Source organism: Sitodiplosis mosellana, unplaced genomic scaffold, assembly GCF_009176505.1.
Source record: "Sitodiplosis mosellana isolate CC-2019 unplaced genomic scaffold, AAFC_SMos_1.0 Smas_scaffold_2, whole genome shotgun sequence".
Classification (NCBI taxonomy): domain Eukaryota; kingdom Metazoa; phylum Arthropoda; class Insecta; order Diptera; family Cecidomyiidae; genus Sitodiplosis; species Sitodiplosis mosellana.
In genome coordinates, this window is record NW_022595245.1 from 5,798,504 (window position 1) to 5,824,292 (window position 25,789).

A 25,789-nucleotide genomic window follows, 5' to 3' on the forward strand; every position below is an offset into this window, starting at 1 on the left:
AATGGAATCGCGAATTTTGTGTGTAGACTTTTTCATTTCCCGCATATTTCAATCCTTTTCACCGATTCAACGCATTCCTTGGTGTGTATTCCTTGTTCAACGTCAATATGCCTTTGCAAAATCCTCTCCACTGTCAAAACCTGATACAATTTCTGCCGCACACAGCAAGTGACAGTGTCAAACCGTGGCGGATGCGACCTCTGCATTCATTTGACAGATATTATTCTGTGATAGCGACGACAGTGATTCAAATTTGATTTATTGGGTGATTGTTGTTAGAAAACCATTTTATTAGCTTCTATCATACATGAGAATCAAATGTAATTCTTTGCTTATAAAATATTGTACTGGATGTTACCAATTTTTGTTTCTTTCCTTGTTTTGTTAGTATTTTCGAGATTTGTTTTTTCTTGGTTTTATTCTGAATGATATTGTAATATTCTATAAAAAAAAATCTATGCTCTTAGTTGTCAACTCAGTTTTAGCGGCTTATCCAAACGAAATGTTTGTTGCGAAGCACTGCATTCGATGTGTTTTTTTTTCTAGTGAAGAGGTGAAGCCAATCGACATCCTTGATTGGCCGATTTTTGGTTCTTTTCTAGTCGAAACTCATCCATTTGCTTCTGTAACTGTTCTTGGAGAGCGAGCAACTCACGAGTTCGCTGATAAACTGGGTCCTGAGCACGCATACAAGGATTCCAGCGACAGTAGAGACCTTTCCATAGCCGAATGTGTCGCATACTTGCAATCGGCTTTAATACTCTTTCAATTGAACTGTGACGGCCATACAATGGGTTTCGATATTGATCACTTGATGCATTGGTGAATGACCACAATGATACGGTGTTTTCTTTGAGCTCTGCAAACAAATGAATGAAATTAATAGTAGCAAATTGTCCAAAATTGAAATTTCTATTCAAAACAAAAACTCAATACTCCAAATTCAATGGGTGCTTACTCTCTTGAACACGCTCACGTTCTGTATTGCACAAAAATGTACCAAATCGGCACGAGTACAAGTGATCCAAAATGGTGATAAGAAAATGTTCGTTGAATTCAAACGCATGCGGATATTGCTTCATCACCTGCCACACACAGTCGATAAATTGCAAAAAGACTGGAGATCGATCGGCATCGGAATGGTGATTGTCACCATGACCGATTCGTTGTTGGAACTTATGACCAAATGAAAGCCACTCTTTTTCGATAAGAACTTCAAATCCCTTAATGGTTCGATAGTATGGGTCAAGCAAAAGCATTGCCAATGCTGAGAGCTGTGATGTTCGATCCCATCCGTCAGAGCAATGGATAACCACTGATGTGCTCATATTTTCGATCTGCAAGATCAAGAAATGCATTAACATTTGAAAATCAAAGACCGTATTCTTGTCTGAAAAAGTATTACCTTATCTACAATTCGTACGGCACCCGCCAGGATGCATTTGATGTGTTTCAACCACAATGTACTATCAACAGCCGATAGCCACTTTTGATCATCGTTCGCTGGGAAACAAATCTCTTTCAATTTTCGCAAACTCTCGCGCATTACGTGAATGTTATGGATATCCAGGAAGATCACTTCGACATTTTGATAGGCATCCTCAGCTTCGTAACTGAAAAAGTCAACGTTTTGCCATTAATTTTCATTTGTCTTTATGGGATTTTTTATTATGATGCACTTAATTTGATAATATTTTATGATGAAAACTTATGTTTCAACACATACCCGCCTCCTTTGGCCTTATTTGCGATAGCATTTGAACTCGGTCGAGCGTCCATAATGGACAATTTATCCGATTCGGCATTTGCTTCCATAATACATGTAAGATAATTCTCATCTTCGGCACTTCGCTTGCCACTCACACCAACCAATGGTTGTGAACATCGTGTGATTGTGGCCAATGTGTTTGGATGAATCCAACTGAGTACCGGCAGACGATTCTTCGATCGAAACATACTTGTTTGTTTCAACAATTCGTCGGATGCGGTTTTTGGAACTGCCCATACAGCTGGGTAGCTATCACATATTTCATAGTTGTCGTTGATTCGCGTGATTCGCCACGTATCGTTATTGGCCATGTTAACACCCTGAAAACAGTCGAAGAGAATTCATAAAATCAGCAATTGATTCAATGTTACAGTCAAGTCATTGAAGCTAAAACAACAAACTACAGCATGTATTGCAACAACACTACTGCTGAACTTCATTGCCTTGACTAAAGAAAACTATTTTGTTTGAGAGAAAAATCAATATTCCTACCAGACGCCTAAGCTCGGCAATCGGTTCATATACATTCCATCCTTCCTCTAGGAATGATTCCTTGTACGAAAACGCAAACAAAATTTTGTTGTACGACAATGGGAATGCGTTGGTTTGCAATTTCTCGAAAACGGTTCGTCGTGAGTGATTCTCTTGTTTGTGTGCGAATCGTAAGTTTCGCATATCTTTGCAAAAGATATCGATTCCATAGGAATTTTCACCGCGTGAACTCACTCCGCCGACTTTTTCAACGCGCGACACAACGCCCAACGGAACATCAACCACGATCATTGGATCTTTTTGTTTTTCATTTATCGGCACCGATCGAAAGTGCAATCGGTAATTGGTAATGGTGAGTGTTCCACGGACTGGGCCATTGTATGGACAAATGTATGTAACATCATTTTTCATGTCTTCCGTCTTTTCACCCGACAACAGCGTGAATAAATTGCTATTCGGTACCTACACACATACACGAAATAATTATAATAATCGCAATGAAAATTATGCATACAAATGAGATGCGATTATTTACTTATACTGATTATGAATTACCATTGTGTCACCACCCTGTTTTGAACTGAGCGACGATGATTTCGAGTCGGAGTCCAATGAATTGGAACTGGCATTTTTCAATGCAGAATTATAGTCCATTTGTATTGGATTTCGTTGCCACACCTCAAATCAGCCGAATCAAATTGAATGGTACACAAAGAAAAAACAAAATGAAAACAAAAACGAAATGAAATTACATTTAGATTAGGCTGTTGTCTTCAACAAACTACTGTCACTGTGTATGCTGTAGTCAATTGATTATTAAGGCCTTTTGATACGGTTGGCAGATTGAAGTGTCAGAAGAGCTGCGCTGGTGGCGCCATCTTATTAATAAGATGGACACATACTTCCGCTACACTTTTTAGATTTAGACGGTGTGTGTTCGTGATAAAACAAATAAATAAGAAAATCGTTCGTTTTCAGCGTTTGCACGAAAAGGTATGACACGGTGATCTGATTTAAATACGCAAATGGGCTTACATTTTGAAACGTATAGTGAACATGATTTTATTAAATTTCAATGTGTTTCATTCATAGATCATCGGAATAACCACATTGGTCAGTCGGTTATCCATTGCGTTTACTGCAGCAAGAGTTTTTCGCCCAAGGAACAATTGAAAAATCATCAAGTCAAACACACTGGCATTTCTCCGTATCAGGTATTATACCAGTAGAATTGTGTAAATTGAACAGACTTTCGTTGCGCCGATCGACCGGCATTTGCCATTCATATGATTTGTTCATTTTTATCGAATCAATTCAATTCGCTTAAATTTCAATACAATAAACAGTGATTGATGAACAATGATCATGTGTCACTGATACGAAATTCTATTATTTATCAGGTGATTTAATTTCAATCAAAAACTTCAGAATATTATTATGAAAACACATATGTTTTTGCTTTTTTAAAGCTTGAAATCAATTAATTTATTTCATGTCGTTGAAATCAGCCACGAAAAGAAATCAATTTTTAACTTTCCGAATAAGTTGACAATTCGACGATTAATATCGGCTTTTGTTCATTTTTGTGCTGGGAAAGAATTTCCAATGCTTTTCAATCCATCCACTCTTTTCTTCATGTTCGTTAAGCGTCGCTTTCTTCAGGCTCTGCCAAACGACGTTGAAAGTTTAATAAGTATTTTTGCGTTTATTTCTCTCTATTAATATTTGTACGGATATTTCAGTATAACCTTTGGCAATTGCGTTGCGAATTTTGTCCACGTTATTATCAGCCATGTTAATTGGACAATGAAAAACCAACTGAATGTTTAACTGATTTGATGTTGTTTGAATAGTATTCTGAATCAAAATGACGCTTATAGTCGAAGCGAATTGTTTTGAACGTTCGATTCATGTGTTTATGGAGTTTATCGAATGTGTATTGTGCAAACTAAGCTGTAAAATATGATATAAATATTGCAGCACAGACTTTCTGCATAACGTTCGACGGGCAAATATATATTTTTTTCAAAACAATTCGCTTAAATTTCAATACGGTAAACAATGAACTAATGATCATGTGTCATAAAACATTGAAGAATGACCAGACGTTCGTTTTGCGTTGGCAAACTAATATTTCATTTCACACTCCAAACAGCGAGGAAAGCACTGTTCAATTAGGTTTCCCGGTATTCCATCACAATGCCACAAGTATCATGGACCAATGCAGAATCTCAAGGCGATCCTAACTTGGTGAGTTCCAAAAGGCCTACATATTTTTTTCATTATAAGAAATAACATACATTTATTCAAACTTTTAGGTGCAAAAGTTCTGGAATATTGTTGTTGATTTTTTGTTCTGTGCCGCCGCCTGTGGTGTCTATGCCGCAGTACAGAACAATTTTCCAAATGATCATTCAACTGATAGAGCATATTGGCCCGTTGTCATTTTTGCTTTCTTTCAAATTTCGATGATAACGTTTCGTGCCTTTCAAGACGATTTCTTGGATGTAAGATTCAATAAATATCCTTCTATCAACTTATGAACTATTTGATTATTCCAATTATTGTTAAATGCCATTTCAGATTTGCAGTACTCTCCCACACATTGTCGCCAAACTTATCTTTTCGGGGCTTATGTGGATGATGTCGGCTAATTGTTGCGTGATTTTTTTCTTACAAACTCCAAGTGCATGCCCAGATGAGTGGGTGATTTGTTACGAAACCGCTTCTAACCTAGCATTGCTGATGTTTGTATGTCTTTTAACTTATTTGGGTTCTACTCTGTGGGCAAGAACTTTGGTGAACATAGAGTAAATTTCGCAGAAAAAGAATGTAATGCAACAAACAATGAAGAATCAATTAAACACACAACATGAAATAATTTGAAAGAAATTTATTTGGATTTTGATTTAAAAACTAAGCACACATAAGACAAATTAAATGCGTAACGGAAAAACGACGCTTATAATGAAATTTCTTTTGCTTTGAGTTCCTGGCACAATTGTGACATCTAGTAGGATTTGTATGCATTCACACAAGGATATGTGTACTATGACAGATGTACTTATACCTATGAACCTGTCAATATATCCTGTGTTCACCATTCAGTTTCATGTTTTCATTGAACCCATAAGAAATCATTCCATAAAAAATGAAAAAAACTACAAACAAATCTTTAAAATTATTTGGGTACAGAATCACTATATCTCTTCTATGGATAATGTTTGTCCTGATGTACGGCAATGGAGCGATAGATTCGAACACTGGAAATTTTCCACTTTCAGTGAAAGTATTGGCGTTTCTTTTGTCTACTACTACATGTAAATCATAAATAAAATCTAAACAAATTCATTATTATTTGTCGTATTGAATGTAACAGTAACCATGATATTGTGTTTTTATTCACAGTGTTTCTTCTAATATCGGCTTGTGTGCTTGTATCAAAAATAAGAGATTGCTCCAAAAAGACATATATTTATATTGCTCTATTCATACTATGCAATATAACTTTTGGTCTAAATTTGATGATTTCGCTCAAGCTGTTCTCATTTTTTTACACTAGTTTATTGGCCCAAGTAACTTATAATCTTTATATCAGTGTATTCATTCTGTACATGGTCATGAACAATTTAAAACATTTGCAACTGATTTACTGGGAAATTCGTGGAGTGAGTTTACATCCAAATCATTTGATGAATAAAAGAAAAACAATTCAAAATGAAGTTTAATAATATAAATTTGTGTAATGAATTTCGCCTATAAATGATGTTGATATTCATTTCAGATCAAAGGAAAATCACTATGGGCCATTGCCACAATGAGATCAATATTGCTAATATCGTTTACTGTCTTTGTGCTCGTAATACCTCTACTTCGTGCATTTATTCCATCCAAAGCGTTAAATGTATTGGTATCATATTATCTGTTAATTATCAGTGCGTGTCTTGAAAATATTTGTTTCTACGCAAATTGTCGAAATTAATTCATATTTACATATTTACTTTAGGTATGATTTTTGCCATGTTTTTACGTGCGGGGAAAGAATCTCTTATAGAGAGTAAAATCACCAACTTTGTTCAGAAAATCATCACCTTCAATGGCAGATGGCCAAGGCTAGAAGCATATGCCATATCAATGATAATATTATACTTATTATCGGAATTTGGTGGAATATGGATATCGAATGTTCAAAAGGATTCGTATAAAAATTATGAAATGGAAAACGAATTATCTTGTATCCTACAAATATTTCTTTTCGTGGCCACCGGTAATATATTTCAATACTGATTTTTTTCCTTTGTGATTCGTCCATATTGATGTTTTTTTTAAAATTAGTTCAAGCTTTCTTTCTGAAATGTCTCATGGATCCTGATGCAAAAATTGATTTCACTACAGTAGAAACCATTCTTCTTGATTCTTGGGGTCTTGGAAAAGATGATGAATCCAAAGAGCAACCAAATGATATCGAATAAGACACATTTTTGGATTTGGATGACTCGAACTAAACTCAATGATTTAAACACAATAAATGACAAATAAATGAATCTATTTTTTGATGAAAAAAATCATTTTCATCATTTTATCCATTGAAGTATCTCTTGTAATATTTACTGTGATTAAATTAAATAGCTAGAATAGTTCTAGGGCACAATGTCCAAGTTTTGGTAAGTCAAAGATGAAGTGGAGGTAATTTCAACATTTTCCGATTTATTTTAACGATCAAGTATTGATAGAAAACTTATACCTTTCTTCTTAATTATTCTCAAGTTTATCTTGTTTTAGATGAAAACAAATGAATATGACAACTTTTTAGAAATAATAACAGGCTCAGTTGTTTGACAAGAAAACATTTAACCCTAAACTGCATAAGCCCGCCTTTTGGCGGGCATCATTTAAACGCCTGTATGATGTGAACCTTACGTCGAATCACATTGCATTAAAGAGATTTTTCATTCGTCAATGTTTTCTCTTGATTTTTGTTTTTGGAACCATTTGTCTATGTAGTGCCGTTGTTAAGTTATAAACAAAAATGTGCAGGAAAACAAAAATTTGACAAAACTAATTACGACCTTTCAAAATTGGACACATTTTTGACGCTTTTAAACAATGGATTTCATTGTTCTCTGATTTATGTCTATCGCATTTCCTGACTAAACCATTAGAAATCTAGGATTATGAATATGTTTTTCGTTATCTATGACCAAAATTTAACCAAGTACCAGTACATCAGTCTTGGGAAAAATTCATGCAGTTGAGGGCTAACATAGCACCGGAGTTTATTCGAGTTTTTTTTTTCTAAATTGTACTAAACTCAATTCCATAACAAACATTTTCTTTTCCAATTATTCCCGTGATAAATGTTCCCACGACAAAATTCGTTTTGATTTTTACTAGCAACGATCATTGATTGCTAAATGCCATTTTGTATTTATTTGTTTTGTTTGCTTCGACTTCGTTTGCGTCAATTGATAATGTATATAATATGAATCGATCTTCCAAAGTTTGGTAAATGTAATCCGTTTATTCAATTACACCGTGTTCTAATACATAATTAGTAATAATTGAATATTAAGTTTTTGCAATGCACTGTCCACATTCTCATCAAATACATTTTTATGGTGCTAATGTGGTTGTTATAGAGCAGTCGCTGTTCGATCTAACTTCCAGTGACATCTAGCAGGATTTAAAAACAACTGCGTATCCTTGACACAAGGATATACAAAGGATGTATCCATATGAACGTGTCAAAATATCCTATGAACGTCGTTCAGTTTCGTGTTGACATTACATCTTAAATTGAAATCAAAATACTTTTCGAAACTTCTTGTATAAACCAAAATGAGGAAATACTTTTCGAAACTTCTTGTATAAACCAAAATGAGGAAATTGACCAAAGATGAAGAAGCGGTTGCACATAAATGCTTAGCAATATTTTTATTGCTAATTGCTTTTCTGTTATTTAGCGATGGAGCGATAATATTGAACACTGGAAATTTACCACTTTCATTGAAAGTAGCGGCGTATCTTATGTTCATAATTACAAGTAAGTCGCAATTAGAATCTGAACAAATCATTCGACGCATTGATTGTAAAAATAATCATTCAATTTGTTGTTTTTATATTCACAGTGTTACTCCTAATATTGGCTTGTGAACTTAGGCCAAAAATAAGAGATTATCGCAAAAAGACGTATATTTATATTGCTCTATTCGTACTATGCAATATAACACTTGGTCTCAACTTTATGGTTTTGTTCAAACTTTTGTCATTTTTTCAAACAAGTCGTCTATCCTACGTAATTTACAATCTTTATTTCAGCGCATTTATTCTATACATGACAATGAACATTGTAACTCATTTGCAATTAATTTACTGGGACATTCGTGGGGTGAGTGTGTTTCAAATCTTTGGAAAGAAAAAAGTTCAACAAAATGTAAACTAGTCTAAGCAGTATTATTCATGAGCTTATATTATGATATTCTTTACAGGTTGAAGAAAAATCACTACGCGCCACCGCTACAATGCGATCAATATTGCTTACATCATTTACTACCACTGTGTTTCCAATTATTTTACTTTCTGCATTTATTCCATGCAAAACGTTCAATTTGTTCGCACAACTTCATCTGGTGACTAACAGTATGTGCTCTGAAAATATTTGTTCGTAGACAAATTATCGAATTTAATATTTATCTTTGTATTAATTTTTATAGATGTGTTATTTGGCATGGCTTTGCGTACGGGGAAGGAATCTTCTGTAAAGAACAAAATCACCAACTTTGTCCAGAAAATCATCACATTCAATGGTCGCTGGCCACGTGGTAGTGGATTTTATGCATCTTTGTTAATGCTATGGGTTTTATTGGATCTTTGTCGACTGCCGTTATCGACTTTTTCAGAGCATCTGTTTATTAATGTGTTAATGGAAATAGAATGTCAATATACCTTTCACACATTTCTTCTCGTAGCCACAGGTAGTCAATATCCCAATACCTTTTCTCTCGGTTCAGAATTCTTACGGTTCATACTAATGTAAATTGTTTCAATGTTCAAAATAGCTCAAAGTTACTTCCTGAAAAGTCACATGGATTCTGGTACGTCATTAAGCTCTATAGGTCGGGCTCCTTGGGAACATGGAAACGATGATAAGTCAGAAGAGGAACCAATTGATATCAAATCGGACAATGACCATTGTAATGACCAGCTGGGTTTTGCTTCGATTCAAGATTCAATTGTGGTTGAATCGATAAAAATTCGATGAAAATAAATGAATTTTCTTCATGGAGAACACACGTTATTCTCGTCATTTGATTTGGAGCATCCAGTTTTGGAAGAAAATCAATTGAGAATTAAAACTAATAAAACTAACTAACTCCAATTAAAACCACCAATTGTTATCGTTTATTTCTCAGTTTTGATCATTTATTTCAGTTACAGCCTCAGTTGTTTGACAGAAAAACATGCATAACATCGAAAAAAGAGTTTATTTGATTTTTTCTTCTTCAAGTCGAATTCAACTCAATTCTAAACATAAACAAACATGTTTATTTAATTATTCCCATCATAAATGTTCCTATGACATAATTCATTTTGATTTTTACTGCAATAATACTCATTGCCGTGTCCTACTTTGTATTTGTTGGCTTCAACTACATTTGTGTCACTTTGTCGCAGCCAATGTTCGTATACATAATATGGATCAATTTGCCAAAATTTGTGAAATGAAATCGGTTTATTGTATAATAAAACCTCCTCCGGGTAGTCGATTGGCCGGGCCTACACATATCAAAAGGAGAGAAAAAGAGGATAAAATAGCATATAGCTATCATCAACGATCGTTTCGAATTAACGTCACATTGTGATTGAAACAAAGCCGTACTTGATGAAAACGTGATGAGTGAATTGGTTCGATGCCAATGCGTTGCAGGCAAAGAGCGATAATCATATCATCCGGTGATGACGATGATGGACACCGACAATTTTGAACGAGCTTCTCAATGACGCTCAAACTAAATACGATGCCACCGCCGCCAGTTATGTAATTAAAACCATTCCGAGAGAGCAACTGATAGCCATATCTCTCGCCAAGATAAACATCAGCATTTGCATTGAATCGCTTCAGGTATCCCAGCAATGTTGACACTCTGCATTAACACACATATCCACATACACATACATGCACAGCGAGAGAGAGGAAGAAATACACAAAAAATGAAAATTAATAAATTAATTCAATTGTATGAACTTTAAAAATATTTGTACGATATTTCCAATTGCATTTACCCGAACAATGTGTCGTCATCACTTAAAACTACATATTTGATTGGTTTCAGTTGCTTATTTGCTATTATTTCCTCCCAAACCCGTTGTAAAATGACTAACGTTTTGGCACAATGCCCATGCTCTGTGTTTTCTATATTTGTACTTATTGTTGGTATGTTTGGATCTGTTTTTGTTGGTTGTTTTCAATTTAGTTGTTGATAAAATGAAAGAAAAATTTATCGCAAAATCGATAAAAAATGGTCATTAAAAAATTATTTATTTCGAATCAAAGTTTTGATATAAAAAAAGTTTCTCTCGACTCCAAAGACTATAAAAATATCAATATTGAATCAAGGTAACCGTAATAAATTACCGGCAACATCGCTGTAATAACGAATGTGTTTTACTTCCTTGGCCCATGTTCGTTGAATGACCGGTACGCGATCCTCATGGTTCTTTGACCATGTTTTAATGGCAAAGAATATTTGATTAATTGTCACATCGACCGGAGTCTGAAAATACATAATTCAGTCGCAAAGACCGCATAAAGTCACTGAAAACAATGATGGATCTTATCATTCCTAGCATGCACTAGTTAAATTTATACAATCAATTTAACCGCATTCCATTTTCATTAGGTTGTGAATTAAAGCAATTTTGTTTAAGGCATTCATCCGCAAACAAACACAGCGTCATATGAACAAACTCGCACAAAACGAAGACGCCAATGTAAGGATATTATGTTTCTAATGAAAAACCTCTTGACCGGTATCTCTATTGCGCGAATAGCCACAGGGAAGAGAATTGCTTCTGTTTTGATATCCGTCAGAATGTTTGTGTAGTTTATCAAAGGAATCGACAAACACACAGAAAAATAAACATGGAGACGGAAAATAAATCGGAGAAAAATGCGAAACAAACATTACACAGCAAAAGGTACCACCACGGTCTCAACTTAGAGACACAAACAGAGAGAAAGAGCAAATATAATGATTTGCGCGAATGTTGTCAACAAACTTACTATACTCAGGCTCGGCATAGCAATTTATGGTAGAGTTGCGACATATGAATGCAATATCCAAAGAACAAGAAGAAATGTTTGCAGCCAGAAAGGAAACAGAGAGAAAAGCGCACATTTGAAAAAAATATGTGTTCTCTGGGAAAAAAGGAAACTTTTCCGGTTTTTTTTTCTCTCTCTACTTTGTGAGATTTATCTGCGAGTTAGTGTGCATCTGTGCTATTTTTATGGTATTGCCATTTCAATTACGCTGCAAAGAAGGAGCAAACAAAGTGGAAAAATTGTGAGCGCACAGCCAGTGCACTGGAATAAAAATGTGTATGTGTGGGCGAAAATATGGTTGATTCCGTTTGTTGACATTTTGATAATTTATAAGTCCGTTTCTAAAGTGAAAACGAGGCGAAATGATGTTATTGCTGTGCTGAATGGTACATTTTGTTCCATGCCATACAGAAAGAAAGAAAAACCGAAGCGCTGAAGCTAACATTTATTTTGATGCCAGTGGAAAGAAAAAATAAAAGTGAAGACATCAGTCAACTGAGCACGTTTATGCACCAAGACGATGTTATCATTTTTTTGGAATTGCACTTATCAAAGGAGCATAACAATCACTTTGTTTGTTCACGTTTAAATTTTTGATGTGTCAACTCTCTTTTATTAGCCATATATGTATGTAGCATACGGTTCATATCGTACGGTATGTGACATGAGCATAAACATTATTTATTCGTGCAAGTCATGTGAAATAATTTTCGGGGTATAGCAAACACACACTTACAAATGATGACTTAGTTGTTCCGGTTGCTGTGTCAGGCGAATACAAATGGGATTGGGTAATGCTGTCATCATGACTGCGACTGTAAATTGCACATCCGTTTCCTTCACCGTCATTGCCTTGTCGTACTAGCGTTGATGACCTGCTCGTTTTACTGGATTTACGGTCCAAACAAAAGTATGGCGCTTCGGTCAGTTGATGCCCTTTGCCCTTATTCCATGCGAACAGCGACAGTTCATGCGATGCATCAATGAAAAAGTCGGACACATTCTTTTCACTTCTTACTCGTTCGGCTAGTCTGCAATGTGGCGCATGTATAACAGGAGGAAAAAGAATATGGATATGAACGAATTTGATAGAGAGTCGAATAACAAGTGGTTTTGAAATCACGACACACCACGTAATTGAATGGCTACCGCTCAACGTAAACATTGGCATGGATAAACTGAATCTCAATTATCTGGTTGCCGGCGTCGTCGTCGTCGTCTCGAAAATTATAGTTTCATTTTGTTTACAACGTCGTTAATACAGTGCTCAAGTCGGTTGTTTTTTTCACTCACTTGAGACTTGAAACTTTGGAACTTTATAATTAAAACTTTGGCGTGACAACAAATTTTAATCAGTGTATGAACAACTCTGTCGGTTGTACGAACTAATTTGCTGTCGCTTTCTTTCCATTTTTTATCATTCTTTTTGGTTGAAAGCGTTGAATGCGTTGAATGCGTTGAAAGCATTTTTCAAATGGTCAAAACTGTTTCTAAATAAGAATTATGCAAAAATGTTTCAGTAAACAAAAAAGAAAAACACGAAAAACACGCAAAATGCATTAAAGCAGCTTTCATAGTCAAAATATCACAAATTAACTGCCTAATTTAGAGCGGAGGTGAACGCGTGAATATAAAATTTAATTTCGTAACGAAACGTATTTTACACATGCCAACGAGCAGCAAGTCAACAAAACAACGTTTACAAAGGTGTTTCTATAGATACACCATGCACTGCACAGTGCACACACACTCCGTCGTGCATATGTATTCGTTCAGCATTCACCAACGTTGAACAATCAAATAATAATTTTCCATTCTTCTTTTTCTTCTTCTCTTGCTCACTTTGGGTACTTACATTTTCAGCAACGGTATACTGATTGCGACGCCGGCTCGAAATAATGGATACAGAAACCAAGAAGGATTTTCGAAAAAAGCAAAGTGATGTATGATTGTTGCTTCAGCATCACGAAGACCATAACCCAGAAATTTTTTCTGCAAAATAGAATGTTGGTTTTTTTGGATCAAGTTTTTCTTCCGCTGTTTCTTTTTTGTTTCGGTTCTGTACTTTCTTTTGCTCTTCTCCTGCTCTTCATTCCGTTTGGCATGGAATGAAACTACTTTTCGTCACGGTCTTGTGCAAAGTGCATAATTTTGTACATTTAAAATTGGAATTTTAAAAGCATCCGCAGATAGCATCTGGGTACTCAGCATGAGCTGGAGCAGACAATTTTCGGAATCTTGGCGATGCGTTTATTCAAAATTAAATGCCATTCAGAAGGAATATGAATCGCCACGCCACACTTCATTCATACAAAACCTCCACAAAATTAACTGAATAACTTATCGATATTGCTACTGCAACTTTTTTTTCGGGATCGGGGAATCGCTATTTGAAAACTTTGCCCAGTGAAAAAAGCAGGCAGAGATAATTTTTCCTAACTTTTCTAAAGATGTTGATATTGTGATTCCGATTAAAACTTTTCCCGTTTTTTTTTTTCAAACAAGAAAATTGGAAAATTATCCTGTTCGGGCATTTGCTTTTTCTAACCACAGCGGATGGCTTTTTTGGATGGCGCTTTGGGGGAATCAAAATAAAAAAAAACATCAAATTTGATGAGTCATTCTGCGGAAAAAATATTTTGGCTATATTTGGAAGTAGGAAGACATATCAATGCCATTTTTGTAAACACATCCTGTCAGGGGAAGGAAGGCTTTCACTCATTCACGAATATGTGTTATGGGAAATAATTGTACTGTGAAATACTTTTTGGAGAAATAAATTCCAAATCATTTGACACAGACACTTGACTGCCATTTATTGGTATAAAAAATGCGATGCCATATGGTCAAATATCGCTCTATTCAGTTGAAATTCATTTTGGTAAATTTTGATAATCATTTTCTGCATAAATAATATGTTTCATGCACTCAATACTATTGAGGCAATAGTGCATCTAGGTTTTCATGTTCATTTTTTTGCTCGTAAACACAATAATAAAACAATTGATTCAATTATTATTAAATGCTTTATTGCTGGAATCAATTTATTGATGAAATTCCAAACAGAATGCAAAAAAAGAAATTCCATGCCAAAAATTGGTTCAAACGATTTAGTCATCGAAACAAATTTCAAACGAATATTCAACCAATAACTGCTGGGTGAATACTTTGTACCAATTTGTGTGTATGTGTTGCACGAAATTGTAAAATGAAATTAGTAAATGGTTTTTTTTCCATCTCTCGTCTATTGAAAGGGGAAAAAAATGGCAAAATTTTCTCATAAAAATGCGACTAACAATGGCTTTTATCATGTTTGTGCGTATTCAGAATGGGAATGGGAATGTACAACATTTATGTTCGTCCATGTACAGAAAACAAGTGCACATGATGCACACAAGATGTGAGCAATATGTTGGCATCTTGTATTCTGTGCGAGCATATTTTTTCTCTTTTCATTTTCCTATCTCTCTTTCTCTGTTTCCTACTGCGAGTGTTTTCGGAACGAAGAGCAATTTTCTTGTTGAACTTAAATAAAGCTCTCTGGCTCCAGTACAAAGCCAACGCTGCAAAAAAATTTTTTAACGAGAGACTATTTCACATGTTTGCCTTTTTGTTCGCAACTCGTTCAATATTTCATACTGTTTTTTCCACTTTATTATTATTCCATCGGTGCTTTTTTTCGTTGCGCTTGTTTTGTTCATTTTTTTTTCATTCTTCTACTCTATCTGTCTTTGCACAGTCGCTTTTATCTTATTACCAAAACAGAGCAATCTGCAGTGGTCCGCTCCGACATCTACACTCGATGCAATAGATTACATACGAATATATCTCATCTATCTCGATTTTGAACGAAAAGTTTGGTATTTGCTCAAGAGAGAAGCAGCACAAGTGAAGATGGAAGAATAAACAGAGCGATGTGTATGGGAATTGCACTCACTTTGGTGTAGTCTTCGTTCTGGAGATTATTTATTAAAGCTTTCAAATCGACAATACTTTGATCTTCACAGAGAATCAACCATTTGGTTTGCGATGCCTCCGGCGGTGGTGCCGTTGCTGTCACATTGACTGGCAGCGCATTTGCTTTTCGTGCTGATGCCGTTGCTTCTGTTGCTGCTGCATTCAAGTTACGAGATGACAAAATGATATTATCGATATATTCGATTGATGAAGCCAAAATCGGTGTAATCGCCCACGATCCAATACTGTTGAAAGTTTCATGCGACAATATTATCTTCGGCTGTTGCACTAAATCGATCTGGTGAGGAAGAAGAAAAAAAACAAAACAAAACCATATCAAGAGGGTAATAAAAGCAAAAGCAAAAACAGAATAAATGACTTTGAGTATACTATAATTTTTGATTGGCAATGGTAATAACATTAAAACCATCGAACATGCTGTAAATTCGATAAAGGTCAATGGTATTGTTCTGTTGTTGTTTCTTCAATGCAAATGAATCGAGATCTATTTTTGGACTCATTTTCCGGGTCATCCACAGGAGATTTCATTCAATTTTTTCGATTTTCTGTTGGCAAAATGGTAAGACTTACCTCATTATTATTTAAGAATGCTTCGATTCTCAGTTGATGCAGTATGTTGTTCTTCAGTTCATTCGCTAATTTGGCACTGAATGAGAAATTCTGACTAATGATCAAAAACGTTAGCTCATGCGGTGCTGTAAAACGAGAGAGAGAAAGAGAAAACCAGATACTGAAATCAGCTTTGAATTGCCTGTGAAAATAAAAAGATATAGCTTGTGCATCATCATGGGAAAGTATTTTGCTTATCAAAAATGATATGAAAACTGACATATCAGAAATAGAAAACACAACAAAACTGATACAATTTTGATGCATCGTCATTTATTATGGCTTGAGTAAATATGAAAAAACAGAGGGAAAAAAAACTACTGTTGCTACTGAAGTGAATAAGACTGGATTTGCTATCATAAACGCAAGGTTTCGTCGTCGTCGGCACGTCTCAGTGGAATCAGATTTACTTGCGAAAACATATATAGTATGCAAATGCAATTCAAGTTAAAGACGAACCGGATTTAAAAGTTAGTTGAAGAATTTATGACGCAAACGCTGTTCCAACTCCGAAAAGTGTATGTAAGTTGTGTTGCGATTTATCATTGTGAAAATACTGACTGGCATGAATCGAGTGTAATGCCATCATTTGGAAGTTTTCTTTTCGCTGTCACAACCAACAACTTATTATCAAACACAATTTATATTTCATAAATTTAATATAAAACGACGGAGAAAAAAGAAAATATTGTTTGCAACAGTTTGCCATGTGGTGAATACACTGTATGCACACACGTTTTTGTTGATTCGAAGGTGAAATGTGAACATTTGTTGAGCATTTGAGATATTTCGATTCTTTTTGTCTTCTTTGTATATTTCGGTGACTTGAACGAAAATGTAAACACAAATTGAAGTCTTGAATTATTTATGGTATGGCTTAAGATATTTGGCATTGTCAACGTGCGCGTGAGCGCTTTTATACCAATGCATTCACCGGGATGCGGCAAAATATCATCTGGTTATATTTGCGATTTTCGCCGGGTGAATTTTCGTTCGTTGACAAAGATTTTATCCCACAGACAATTTAAGCCATCACCAAATACCGCGCAAACATCATGTAATATTTAAATCAAACACATTATTCCATTATGTTAACATACGTATTTTAATTATTTCGGGGATTTGTGCCGACGTGCTGTGTGTTTATACGGGGAATTTATTGTGTTTGATATATAAATATGTGTATCGAAAAGCCAATATTCGCTCGGGTATGCACCTTATGACAATGATTCTTATTTTCCCCGTGATGAAAGTTGTCATCCGACACGCGTACAATGAGCCGAGAACAAAACAGAGAAAGCTTCATTTTATCGATCCATTTTCGCTGTCGATAAAACCGAAAGCGCAAAGAAAAGCGTCGTTGCACACGATTTACGAGAGAAATAGAGTAATATCCAGCGAGTTTTTATTGAAGCAAAATTATTAACTAGATTGCAGTGAAAATGTGTCGCATAAGCATTTCGAGATGTCATCGACACTCTGTTAACCACTTCTTTGTCACGCAGGAAAAGTGAGCACGAGAGAGCGACAAAGATGATGTAAGTGGTCGTACAAGTTCAAGCACAAGTGTGAAATGCTTTTAAGCAAACGACATGTTAGTAACACTAAAAGATAAGTGTTTGATTGCAACAGCATATTAACTTTATTTAATGGCACACTCGAACTGAATTCAATTGCTCCAGAAAAGCGGTCGGTATCAGATTTAAACGAAGATGTGTAATATTCGAGCTGATGCTGATGTTGCTCCTTGTCTTTTGCACATACGTATTCGATTCGATTTCGAAGCCAAAGGAAAATGCCAAGAAATAATATAATATACGGAATATGAAGAGAGAGAACAAGAATGGAAGAGAGATAGAGAGAGAGATAGAGAGAGAGAGAGAAAGGCATACGGAAAGTGCATGGAAGAAAGAAAATGGCGTTGAATGAGGGGCTTAAGTGCATCGAATAAAATTGAATAAGCATGTACTTGTATGGCATCTCGGTTGCAGTACAAGCGACCCAGGAACACATGTACTACATTCAAACCACATCAATATGCATGATTATCAGTTGCTTTCCGAATTGTACAAATGGAAAACATCTATCGGTTTTATGCCGCATGCACATTTCGATACGTTCATTTACTTCGAGCCAATGCACGTTGCACACAGTGTGTGGTACATGTATAACCGATCATGTATGGAGTTTTTACTTCTGTTTTCAATTTTTGGACAATTTTTTTTTTCTAAAATTAACCATTTATCACTTCCCGACTTTGGTTCAAAATAACGTTTGATATTTTTGCTCAGCCAATAAAAGAAATACATTTAAAACGGAGAGAGGAGAGCGTTTAAATTGAGATGCGTCAAGAAATTGCCTCATTAGGAGTACTTGAATTCGGCGCGCCACTTGGTGAAAGCAAACATCGGTGCGGCCGAACGGAAATGGAAACTTTCCTTTCCATTTGCCAGCCACCGTCTTCGTCATCGCCACTCAACGATGTTTGCTCCGTTCAATTCCCCATTTTCTTCTTTCGAATGATTTGACGTACGGGTGGCACACAACTTAATCCCATTTGGGAATACGTCGATTTTTCCAGAGTCATCATAAGACAAAAAGTGTTTATTTAAGACGATGGAAAATAAGTGGAGAAGAAATTGCACCCAAACAGCTTTTACCAATTTCACAGCCCACTGACGTCTGAATGCATGATGAATTTTCTGGTATTGAATGAACAAACAAAACGAAACGAATGATCCAACCGAACCGGAAGCTGAAAACCCGAATTATGCAACGGAAAAATGCGGAACCAAAGCGAATATCTCTTAGCTCGGGAAAAAGAGAGAAAACTGTAGAAATTTTGTGTAGAGAGTCTTGGTGGCTGTCGAACGCATTGAAGCGAATTTTCTCTGCATTTCGTAGCCAAATATTTATTCGCCGTGTGAGCGCATTTGCACACAAAGTAGAAAAATACGGAGCACTTCAAAAAGTTGGAACACTTTACGTCTGCACAAATTTCACGTGCATTTTTCGTAATTTTCGTTAATTGTGCGTTTGTTTGATATTCCGGGCGCGCGCATACGAGTGACTTTGCCAATGAGCATATTTTAAAATTGAGCCAAAGTCATGCACATTCATATTTCAAGTTATAGCAAATATTCGAAAGTTTCAAGTGAAAAAGTTGGAAGCGCTTCGCCTCATTGCGCCGCTAATTTTCTATCAAACAAAATTGGGACTTTCTCTCTCGCTCGTTCATTTCGTTCTCTTTCTATGTTTCAGTTTCTCCGTTTCACTTTCTCACTCTCGATCTCTTTCTCAGAACCGGAGCGACGACTATTTACAAAATGAAAAATTACGTACAGTAAATCAGTTGGGAGTTGGATATGAGAACTCATTCAACTTGAAACCATTTTCCTCCCATCCAAACATTAAATCAATTAAAATTCAGTCCAAACATTTTACTGCGGTGTATTGCAATAAAAACCCTCCGAAAAACCGAGAAGTAGGCTCGGCACAAAACTTTTCCCCAATTCGTCTCAAAAACGAAAAGACAAATCAATTGGCTTTTCATTGCTGCTGCCACACGGTGCCCACGACACAAAGTCGAAGCAATAAATTTTAAATGGACTACTTCAAAAAGTTACTCTTTTACCAAAAACAAGTTGAATGCCTCATGCCATCATCCTCCTCATCATCATTCATCGTGTGCACTTTTCGGTGGTTTGCGTTCGCTCATCAAAGTTTTCAAAGTGGACGATTTAATGTGAACATCTACAATTGATTTTAATGGCTTTTTACCGATGAAACCGAGATGAAATTTTTTTTAATTGTAGCCGAAAAAGCTTTTTTAATGGCACAACTTTGGTTTCGCATTTCTGTTTTCGTTCTTCTTTTTCTCTCTCGGTGAATTCCACTTTTGAAATTTAATTAAATGCGAATTGATGCGGAAGAATTAACGAGACAAATGATATAACAAAATACACGCCAAATGGACATTAAAAAAATGGGTTTATTCAGTGAATTCACATTGTTGATGCACAAAAGAGAGATGAAGCCACATTGTATTCGTGACCAGATTAAAAAGGCGAGCTTATTGTTGCTATTTTCCAATGAAAATGCATTCCAATAGACAGAAAATAACAGACGAAACAAAAGAGCGGAGGGGAAGGATGGGATAATACACCGGGCAATCAAATGGAAATAAATTACAATTAAATTAAATTCTAGCGAAGTGAATGAAGCGCATAAAATCCATGGCAGTCGAAAATTTCGCGGTGCGAATAGAACCGCTGAAATTCTTCGTTCACTTGTTTATTTTCGGCTCGGCCCGTTCTATCGATACACCGAACTGGATGCTGAATCCTGTGTGTATTTATTTTGTTATTACTATTTCGCAAATTAAGTTTAAAACGTCAGAAGAATAAATGGAAAAACACACAAAAACATTGAACAAATACAAAGAGCAAATAAAAAGAAGTACTCGGCCCGATTGATATCATTTTAAATGGGTTTTCGATGATCGAAAGAGATAGCAACCGGCGGCGAGAGAAGAACGGGGAAAAAATATATAAATGAAACTGTGAAATAAAAATCCGTGAAGCGGAGAGAGAACAGAAAGCAATTACAAGTATTGAATTGGGGATTGTCTAAATTGATGAGAGAGAGAAATATTGAGGTGGCTGTAGGTAATACTCACCCAACGAGCATGATAATTGAAAACACAGCGCCAACACTGCACACGAATAATATCGGATTGCATTCATATTTTATCACTGGTAAATACGTGCTCGACGCTCTCTCCAACTACGTTCCAACAATTGATAGGATACTCTGGTGCTGTGGGGTTTCGAAATTGGCGCCCAATAGATGTGACTGTGTGTCTGTATGTATGTGAAAATGTGTTCGATTTGCGGCCGCTGGTTTGCTATTTTCCGTTTGATTCCATCGCTTATTATTGATATTTATGGACAAATTATACTTTAGTTTATATCCCGTACACTTTTGACCCAACACCGAACCGATGGGTTACAAATTTGCCGTGTAGTTTGCCAATGTCTCTGTACCGCTATCTACTATCCCTATCCGCTGTGGAAATTCGACTCTCGAGCATTGAATTAAAGCGCACACCCACTGTGTTTCGATTATGAAGTTGCTCTTTTCGTAAATGCACACAGACACACACGAGTACAAAAATAAACGAGCATCGCGACATATGTGTGACGATATAACAACCAAACCAAACCAAACCAAAAACATTGATTTATAATTGCATACAGTGTTGCTTGTTCCAACATAAATGAATGCACTGCTGCACCGAGATTTTCATTACATAATTAAAACAATAATGGGCTTTTATGCAGCGAAACGCTTAATCGGATGCAAAGCCCATTGTACTTGTGCGTTAGTGTGTGTGTGTGTGTGTGTGTGTGTGCGTTTTTATTCAGTTGCATGTGTGTGTATGAACATTTACATCGCGATTAATTTGACTGTCACGAAAATCACAATCCTATTTATTATGCAGTAATCTGTGATTTATTTTTGACGCACTCCCCAAATTAAGAGAGAGAGCGACTCTCACTGTTGTTTTTTCCGTTCGTGATGGCATTTTTCTTGCCCAAAATTTATTCAAACTATTCGAGTGATTTGTAGTATGTGTGTGTGTGTGTGTGGAGGAGGTGGTATTAATTTCGGTTGGACAATTTCAGTTTATTCGTATTAGCATAGCAGCACATTAGTCGATCCAATTTGCCCGGCACATTCGTTATCGCATACTTTCGGTTTGGACGGCAAAAGTTTTTGGGGGAATTCAATTTACAAAATTGAAATGCGAATTTGCACAAAGTTTCCAAATAAATATGCCACACAACTATTTCGTTGGACTCGAATGTTTGAAAGAGAGAGAGAGAGAGAGAGAGAGTTTGACCGAAATGTCTTGTGGCAGCCAAACCGCAAATGGTCGACTTGTCATTTTCGAATTGAATTACCCGAATTTCGTATATGCTCGATTCGATGGTGTTTCCATGCTTAATTATTCACGTTCGTCTCGGTTACGGTGGTGACATTATACATACATGTCTAATACACAGCTGTAGTTTTTTGGTATCTGCACACACACATGGACACCATGAATTAATTTGAGCTTTATTCTCTACTCCTTTTTTTGCTGCAGACAAAAAAGGCAACCGGAGAAAAAATGAAAGTGTAAGCACTTTTTGAATGGAAAACGTGATTTGAACGAAATACAAAAGTCGAGCTTCAGTTGTGCTACAAATGATCCAATTTTGGTTGTATGTAAAGCGGCGTGAACAAAAATACCGTGCTTTTATGGAAAATGGCAATCTGGCGATGTTTAAGGGAGAGAATGAAAAAAATATATATTCCGTCGGCAGAAGCGCATTCAGATTTCCATCATAGTTGGAATAACGTAATTTTATTTTTGTTCGTTAAAAGTGCACGTATCAAAAACAATTGCTGTTCCACATAGCCCGTATATCGAATGGAATGTTGGCGATGGATCGAGAGAGAGAGAGAGAGAGAGAGAGAGAGAGAGAGAGCGAGCGAGCGAGCGAGAAAAACATGGACTGGAAAATATTTTTATGCAATCAACGGATTAAAACAGGCTAAACAATTTTGAAATGGCCATCCGAAAAGGGTTTACGTATATATGATGCTTTTCGCTCGTGAATTACGGAATCTCGACTATCTGCCCCGTTTGCCAATTCGTTTTTTTTCTCGTCTTGTTGCTGTTGTTGTTCTTGCGTTCGTGGTTGTTTGCCGGCAAATGTTCAAAAAACGTTTGAAACTCGTGTAAAAGTGCATATTTTCCACTGTCATTTGGCATATATGCGAGCCGACGAGGGTGAGAAAAAGAGAGCCAGCGAGAGAGAGAGAGAGTGGATGGAGCTTTTGTAGGGTTTTGATACCATGGCGAACGGTTGTGTGGAGCAAAACACCAATTAGATGAAAACAAATATTTTATATGTGCAACTACTGCATAAATGCTAATGGAACACATTCTGCACCGAATAAAAGATTGAATTTGTACGATAGTTGTGTCGTGATGAATGTTATCACACAAATATCTCATTGAAATTATTCACTCTATAGTCAAAACTCGGCCAGTTGTGGTGCATGCCGTCGGACATAGTGCATCGAATGAGAGAATGGAAGGATAAAATGCCGGCAACCAGCCACAATGCATGACTCTCCCTATATCCTGTTCGACGTTCACAATAATAACATATGTGTGCGGATGGGAAAATTTGCGGTCAAACTCACAAATTTACGACGACATTTATGCATACATCAATATAAGTGTTTGTAGTTTGAAACGTTCGAAATCGGTTAGTGCTGAGCAATGCGGCATGATTCTCATAGCAAATGTGGAGGGGGACGGAGGTTTTATGCAATGACTCTATATCACTTTGATGCGAGTAAATTTTCAGTTGCAATTGTGACATTTCGGTAGGTTTCAATTCGCAAATTTGTGCATACATTTCAGTGTATCCGACCAAACAATCTATCCGGTTTCCTTTTTCATCAAGTTCAGGCCTTCTCTCTTTCTATCTCGGTTTGCATATTGTGTATGGATGTGCATCGACAAGTACAATGAATGTAAAATTCGCATTTTGAATGCGTGCTGCTTTCAAAACTACTACTATTCATAAGTTCATTTGTGGCGCTATTTTGCCCCAAATTTTCGCCATCTCTTTCCATCAAAATCGTCTTTATTCTCTTTACAGCCTGAATGTTCTCTTCATTCTCTCCCTCTCATTCTTCCACTCTCTTCTTTTCCCTCTTGTGATCTCCCTCTCACTCTTTCGCTCTCTCTCACTCCTTTCCTTTCGCTCCCTGTCCCTCACTTGCGATGTGTATACGATTTGCAGAGGAACCTCAGACACGTACAACTATAATTCAAGCACAATAAACAACATCGGCGGCAACGACGAGACATCCCCCTATGCGAACAATTTGCCGAAACCACCACACACACAAATGGATGTATGCCGCTACGCTTTTGTACTTTCACCAACAACTTTTTAATGAAATGCAAATTAAAATAATTATAAATTCGACTATTGTTTTGGGAATGAAACTTGCCATTATATTTATTATCAAATTGCTTGCCGGAAAGCTTTAGCTCTCTCTCTCTCTTTCTCTCTCTTGCTCTCTTATTTGCTATTTTCACTGGAAAATTATATTCAATTTACTGGGTTTCTTCTTCTCGTTTTTAGCTTTTATTGCCCCGAAGCCGACGGGCAGCATACAATTGGCTAGCTCATAACAACATTAGAAACTATATAACGAAAATAAAGATCGCGCATTTACGATCTGAATAGCTGGACATTGATGAACTGCCATCTTTGAATAACTCGAAGCAATGTAATCTGTTTATAACTAGTAAATATCTTGATTCAAATGCTAACCGAACATCAACATATTTTGAGTTTCATGGTATTCCATTACCATTCAGCATTTTGAAGTATTTTCACGGAAATTCCAACGGCTATAAATTGTTTCAGATCGACAGCATGCCATTCCATGCAGTTTAAATGATTTCAATAGAAACTGCTTTGGTTGGAATTTTACCAAACATCAACAGATGCATTCCAATATTTCGAAGCATTTTTTTTCTCTTTTTTTGTCGCAATGTTTTGTACATACAATGAACATCACTTATTTATTGATAAAAGAAATTTCGAAAAAAATCGAAATTCCAAACTTTTTCCAAACATAAATTTCAACAATATCAATAATCGAAACAAGTTTTTGAGTCAGGTTTTATTACAAACAATTTTGTCACTGATTTATTGCTTCACTTTGAATTTTTTTTTCCTTCTTCTATCTCTCTTATCTGTTCCTTTCGCCTGATAGAAGTTCGTGTGTCAACGTTTGTCGGTTAATTCCGGCCGCAGAATGGTACATTTACGATGCGAACGATTCTAGGTTCAAAAGTGAACTGACACCGACGAAAAACAATTTCTGGTTGCATTATCCATTTCGGCAGTGGTGTCGGCAAACGTGAGTTGTTGTGAGTTGTGTTCAGTACGTGCGTCGAAAAGTGGAAAATGTTATCGTTTGCAAATAGATTCGTAATTCAAAGCCAGTTGCTTTGTCTCTCATGGCACACACGGCTGCTGCTGCTGCTGCTGTGGCATCGGCATACGCGTACATAGCGACAGAGGCACGGACCGTGTCAATAGCGGTTAGATATTGCGGATGTGCTTCTGTAAAAGATATCTGGCTGATCTTCAATTGTATCGTTCTGTTTACGTTAAAAAAATGTCTATCATGAATACCTACATGATCTTAATCGTTGCGATTTTACTCTGTAGAGAGAGAGAAAGACAATGATGAAAAAAATACCCGAAAAGGATTGCGTTAGTTAGTTTTGATTTTGATCTTGATAATAGCCTTAGATAAATGGGCTCAAATCCTCATTTCACTTGCATTGATGCCCGATTAACACTGGATAGACTTTGGATGTAAAAACCGAAAATAAAAATATCATCTCGACTGCCCATTATTTATCTGTGTTTGCCATAAAGTTATATTTTTAATTCGGTGGTTTTGTATGCGATCCACGAAATGTGCGGCCATTATATTCGTCGCACATATATTTTATGGCTACCGTAATT

General features: G+C 36.2%; 4 protein-coding genes and 1 long non-coding RNA gene across 8 annotated transcripts; 3 read left to right on the plus strand and 2 right to left on the minus strand.

The window, feature by feature from the left end:
* Window positions 1-257: 257 nt before the first annotated feature.
* Window positions 258-3,078, minus strand: LOC129565141 (myotubularin-related protein 2). Its single transcript, XM_055439665.1, has 6 exons — window positions 2,816-3,078; window positions 2,261-2,722; window positions 1,727-2,088; window positions 1,406-1,613; window positions 959-1,337; window positions 258-859 (listed from the first exon to the last, which is right to left on the minus strand). The coding sequence occupies exons 1-6, from the start codon at window positions 2,912-2,914 to the stop codon at window positions 543-545; spliced, it is 1,827 nt and encodes a 608-aa protein (XP_055295640.1). The 5' UTR covers window positions 2,915-3,078; the 3' UTR covers window positions 258-542.
* On the plus strand, window positions 3,069-5,152 carry LOC129565143 (uncharacterized). Its single transcript, XR_008687574.1, has 5 exons — window positions 3,069-3,253; window positions 3,353-3,474; window positions 4,416-4,510; window positions 4,579-4,767; window positions 4,844-5,152. It is a non-coding gene; the product is annotated as an uncharacterized LOC129565143 (long non-coding RNA).
* A 238-nt stretch (window positions 5,153-5,390) lies between these two features.
* LOC129565144 (uncharacterized) lies at window positions 5,391-6,767 on the plus strand. The gene is made up of 5 exons (XM_055439668.1): window positions 5,391-5,580; window positions 5,669-5,928; window positions 6,045-6,195; window positions 6,267-6,527; window positions 6,596-6,767. Exons 1-5 carry the CDS (start codon window positions 5,412-5,414, stop codon window positions 6,730-6,732), a joined length of 978 nt encoding a protein of 325 aa, XP_055295643.1. The 5' UTR covers window positions 5,391-5,411; the 3' UTR covers window positions 6,733-6,767.
* A 1,343-nt stretch (window positions 6,768-8,110) lies between these two features.
* LOC129565145 (uncharacterized) lies at window positions 8,111-9,623 on the plus strand. Its single transcript, XM_055439669.1, has 5 exons — window positions 8,111-8,303; window positions 8,389-8,648; window positions 8,749-8,899; window positions 8,974-9,234; window positions 9,319-9,623. The coding sequence occupies exons 1-5, from the start codon at window positions 8,138-8,140 to the stop codon at window positions 9,519-9,521; spliced, it is 1,041 nt and encodes a 346-aa protein (XP_055295644.1). The 5' UTR covers window positions 8,111-8,137; the 3' UTR covers window positions 9,522-9,623.
* A 36-nt stretch (window positions 9,624-9,659) lies between these two features.
* Window positions 9,660-25,091, minus strand: LOC129565146 (beta-1,3-glucosyltransferase). Of its 4 annotated transcripts, none has more exons than XM_055439673.1 (10): window positions 24,944-25,091; window positions 20,848-21,236; window positions 16,131-16,255; window positions 15,520-15,837; window positions 13,438-13,574; window positions 12,319-12,613; window positions 10,896-11,034; window positions 10,544-10,706; window positions 10,140-10,404; window positions 9,660-10,036 (listed from the first exon to the last, which is right to left on the minus strand). In XM_055439673.1, exons 2-10 carry the CDS (start codon window positions 20,912-20,914, stop codon window positions 9,809-9,811), a joined length of 1,737 nt encoding a protein of 578 aa, XP_055295648.1. In that variant the 5' UTR covers window positions 20,915-21,236; window positions 24,944-25,091; the 3' UTR covers window positions 9,660-9,808. The 4 variants fall into 4 exon arrangements, with proteins under 4 accessions (XP_055295648.1, XP_055295649.1, XP_055295646.1 ...); XM_055439674.1 differs by having other exon boundaries at window positions 24,940-25,091; XM_055439671.1 differs by lacking the exon at window positions 24,944-25,091 and adding an exon at window positions 24,362-24,860 and having other exon boundaries at window positions 20,848-21,922.
* Between the last annotated feature and the right edge of the window lie 698 nt (window positions 25,092-25,789).

Bases quoted from the DNA above. Each gene is read 5' to 3' on its own strand.
- LOC129565141 (XM_055439665.1), bottom strand. From the start codon at position 2,914: ATGGACTATAATTCTGCATTGAAAAATGCCAGTTCCAATTCATTGGAC. The intron at 2,089-2,260 runs GTAGGAATATTG...GACTGTTTTCAG, and splicing joins TTGCCGAGCTTAGGCGTCTG to GGTGTTAACATGGCCAATAA. The intron at 1,614-1,726 runs GTATGTGTTGAA...TGACTTTTTCAG, and splicing joins AATAAGGCCAAAGGAGGCGG to TTACGAAGCTGAGGATGCCT.
- LOC129565144 (XM_055439668.1), top strand. From the start codon at position 5,412: ATGAAAAAAACTACAAACAAATCTTTAAAATTATTTGGGTACAGAATC. The intron at 5,581-5,668 runs GTAAATCATAAA...TTTTATTCACAG, and splicing joins TCTTTTGTCTACTACTACAT to TGTTTCTTCTAATATCGGCT. The intron at 6,196-6,266 runs GTGCGTGTCTTG...TATTTACTTTAG, and splicing joins ATATTATCTGTTAATTATCA to GTATGATTTTTGCCATGTTT.
- LOC129565145 (XM_055439669.1), top strand. From the start codon at position 8,138: ATGAGGAAATTGACCAAAGATGAAGAAGCGGTTGCACATAAATGCTTA. The intron at 8,900-8,973 runs GTATGTGCTCTG...TAATTTTTATAG, and splicing joins ACTTCATCTGGTGACTAACA to ATGTGTTATTTGGCATGGCT. The intron at 9,235-9,318 runs GTAGTCAATATC...TGTTCAAAATAG, and splicing joins ATTTCTTCTCGTAGCCACAG to CTCAAAGTTACTTCCTGAAA.
- LOC129565146 (XM_055439673.1), bottom strand. From the start codon at position 20,914: ATGAATGCAATCCGATATTATTCGTGTGCAGTGTTGGCGCTGTGTTTT. The intron at 10,405-10,543 runs GTAAATGCAATT...GTGTTAATGCAG, and splicing joins GATGACGACACATTGTTCGG to AGTGTCAACATTGCTGGGAT. The intron at 10,037-10,139 runs GTACGGCTTTGT...TGATATGTGTAG, and splicing joins ACTCATCACGTTTTCATCAA to GCCCGGCCAATCGACTACCC.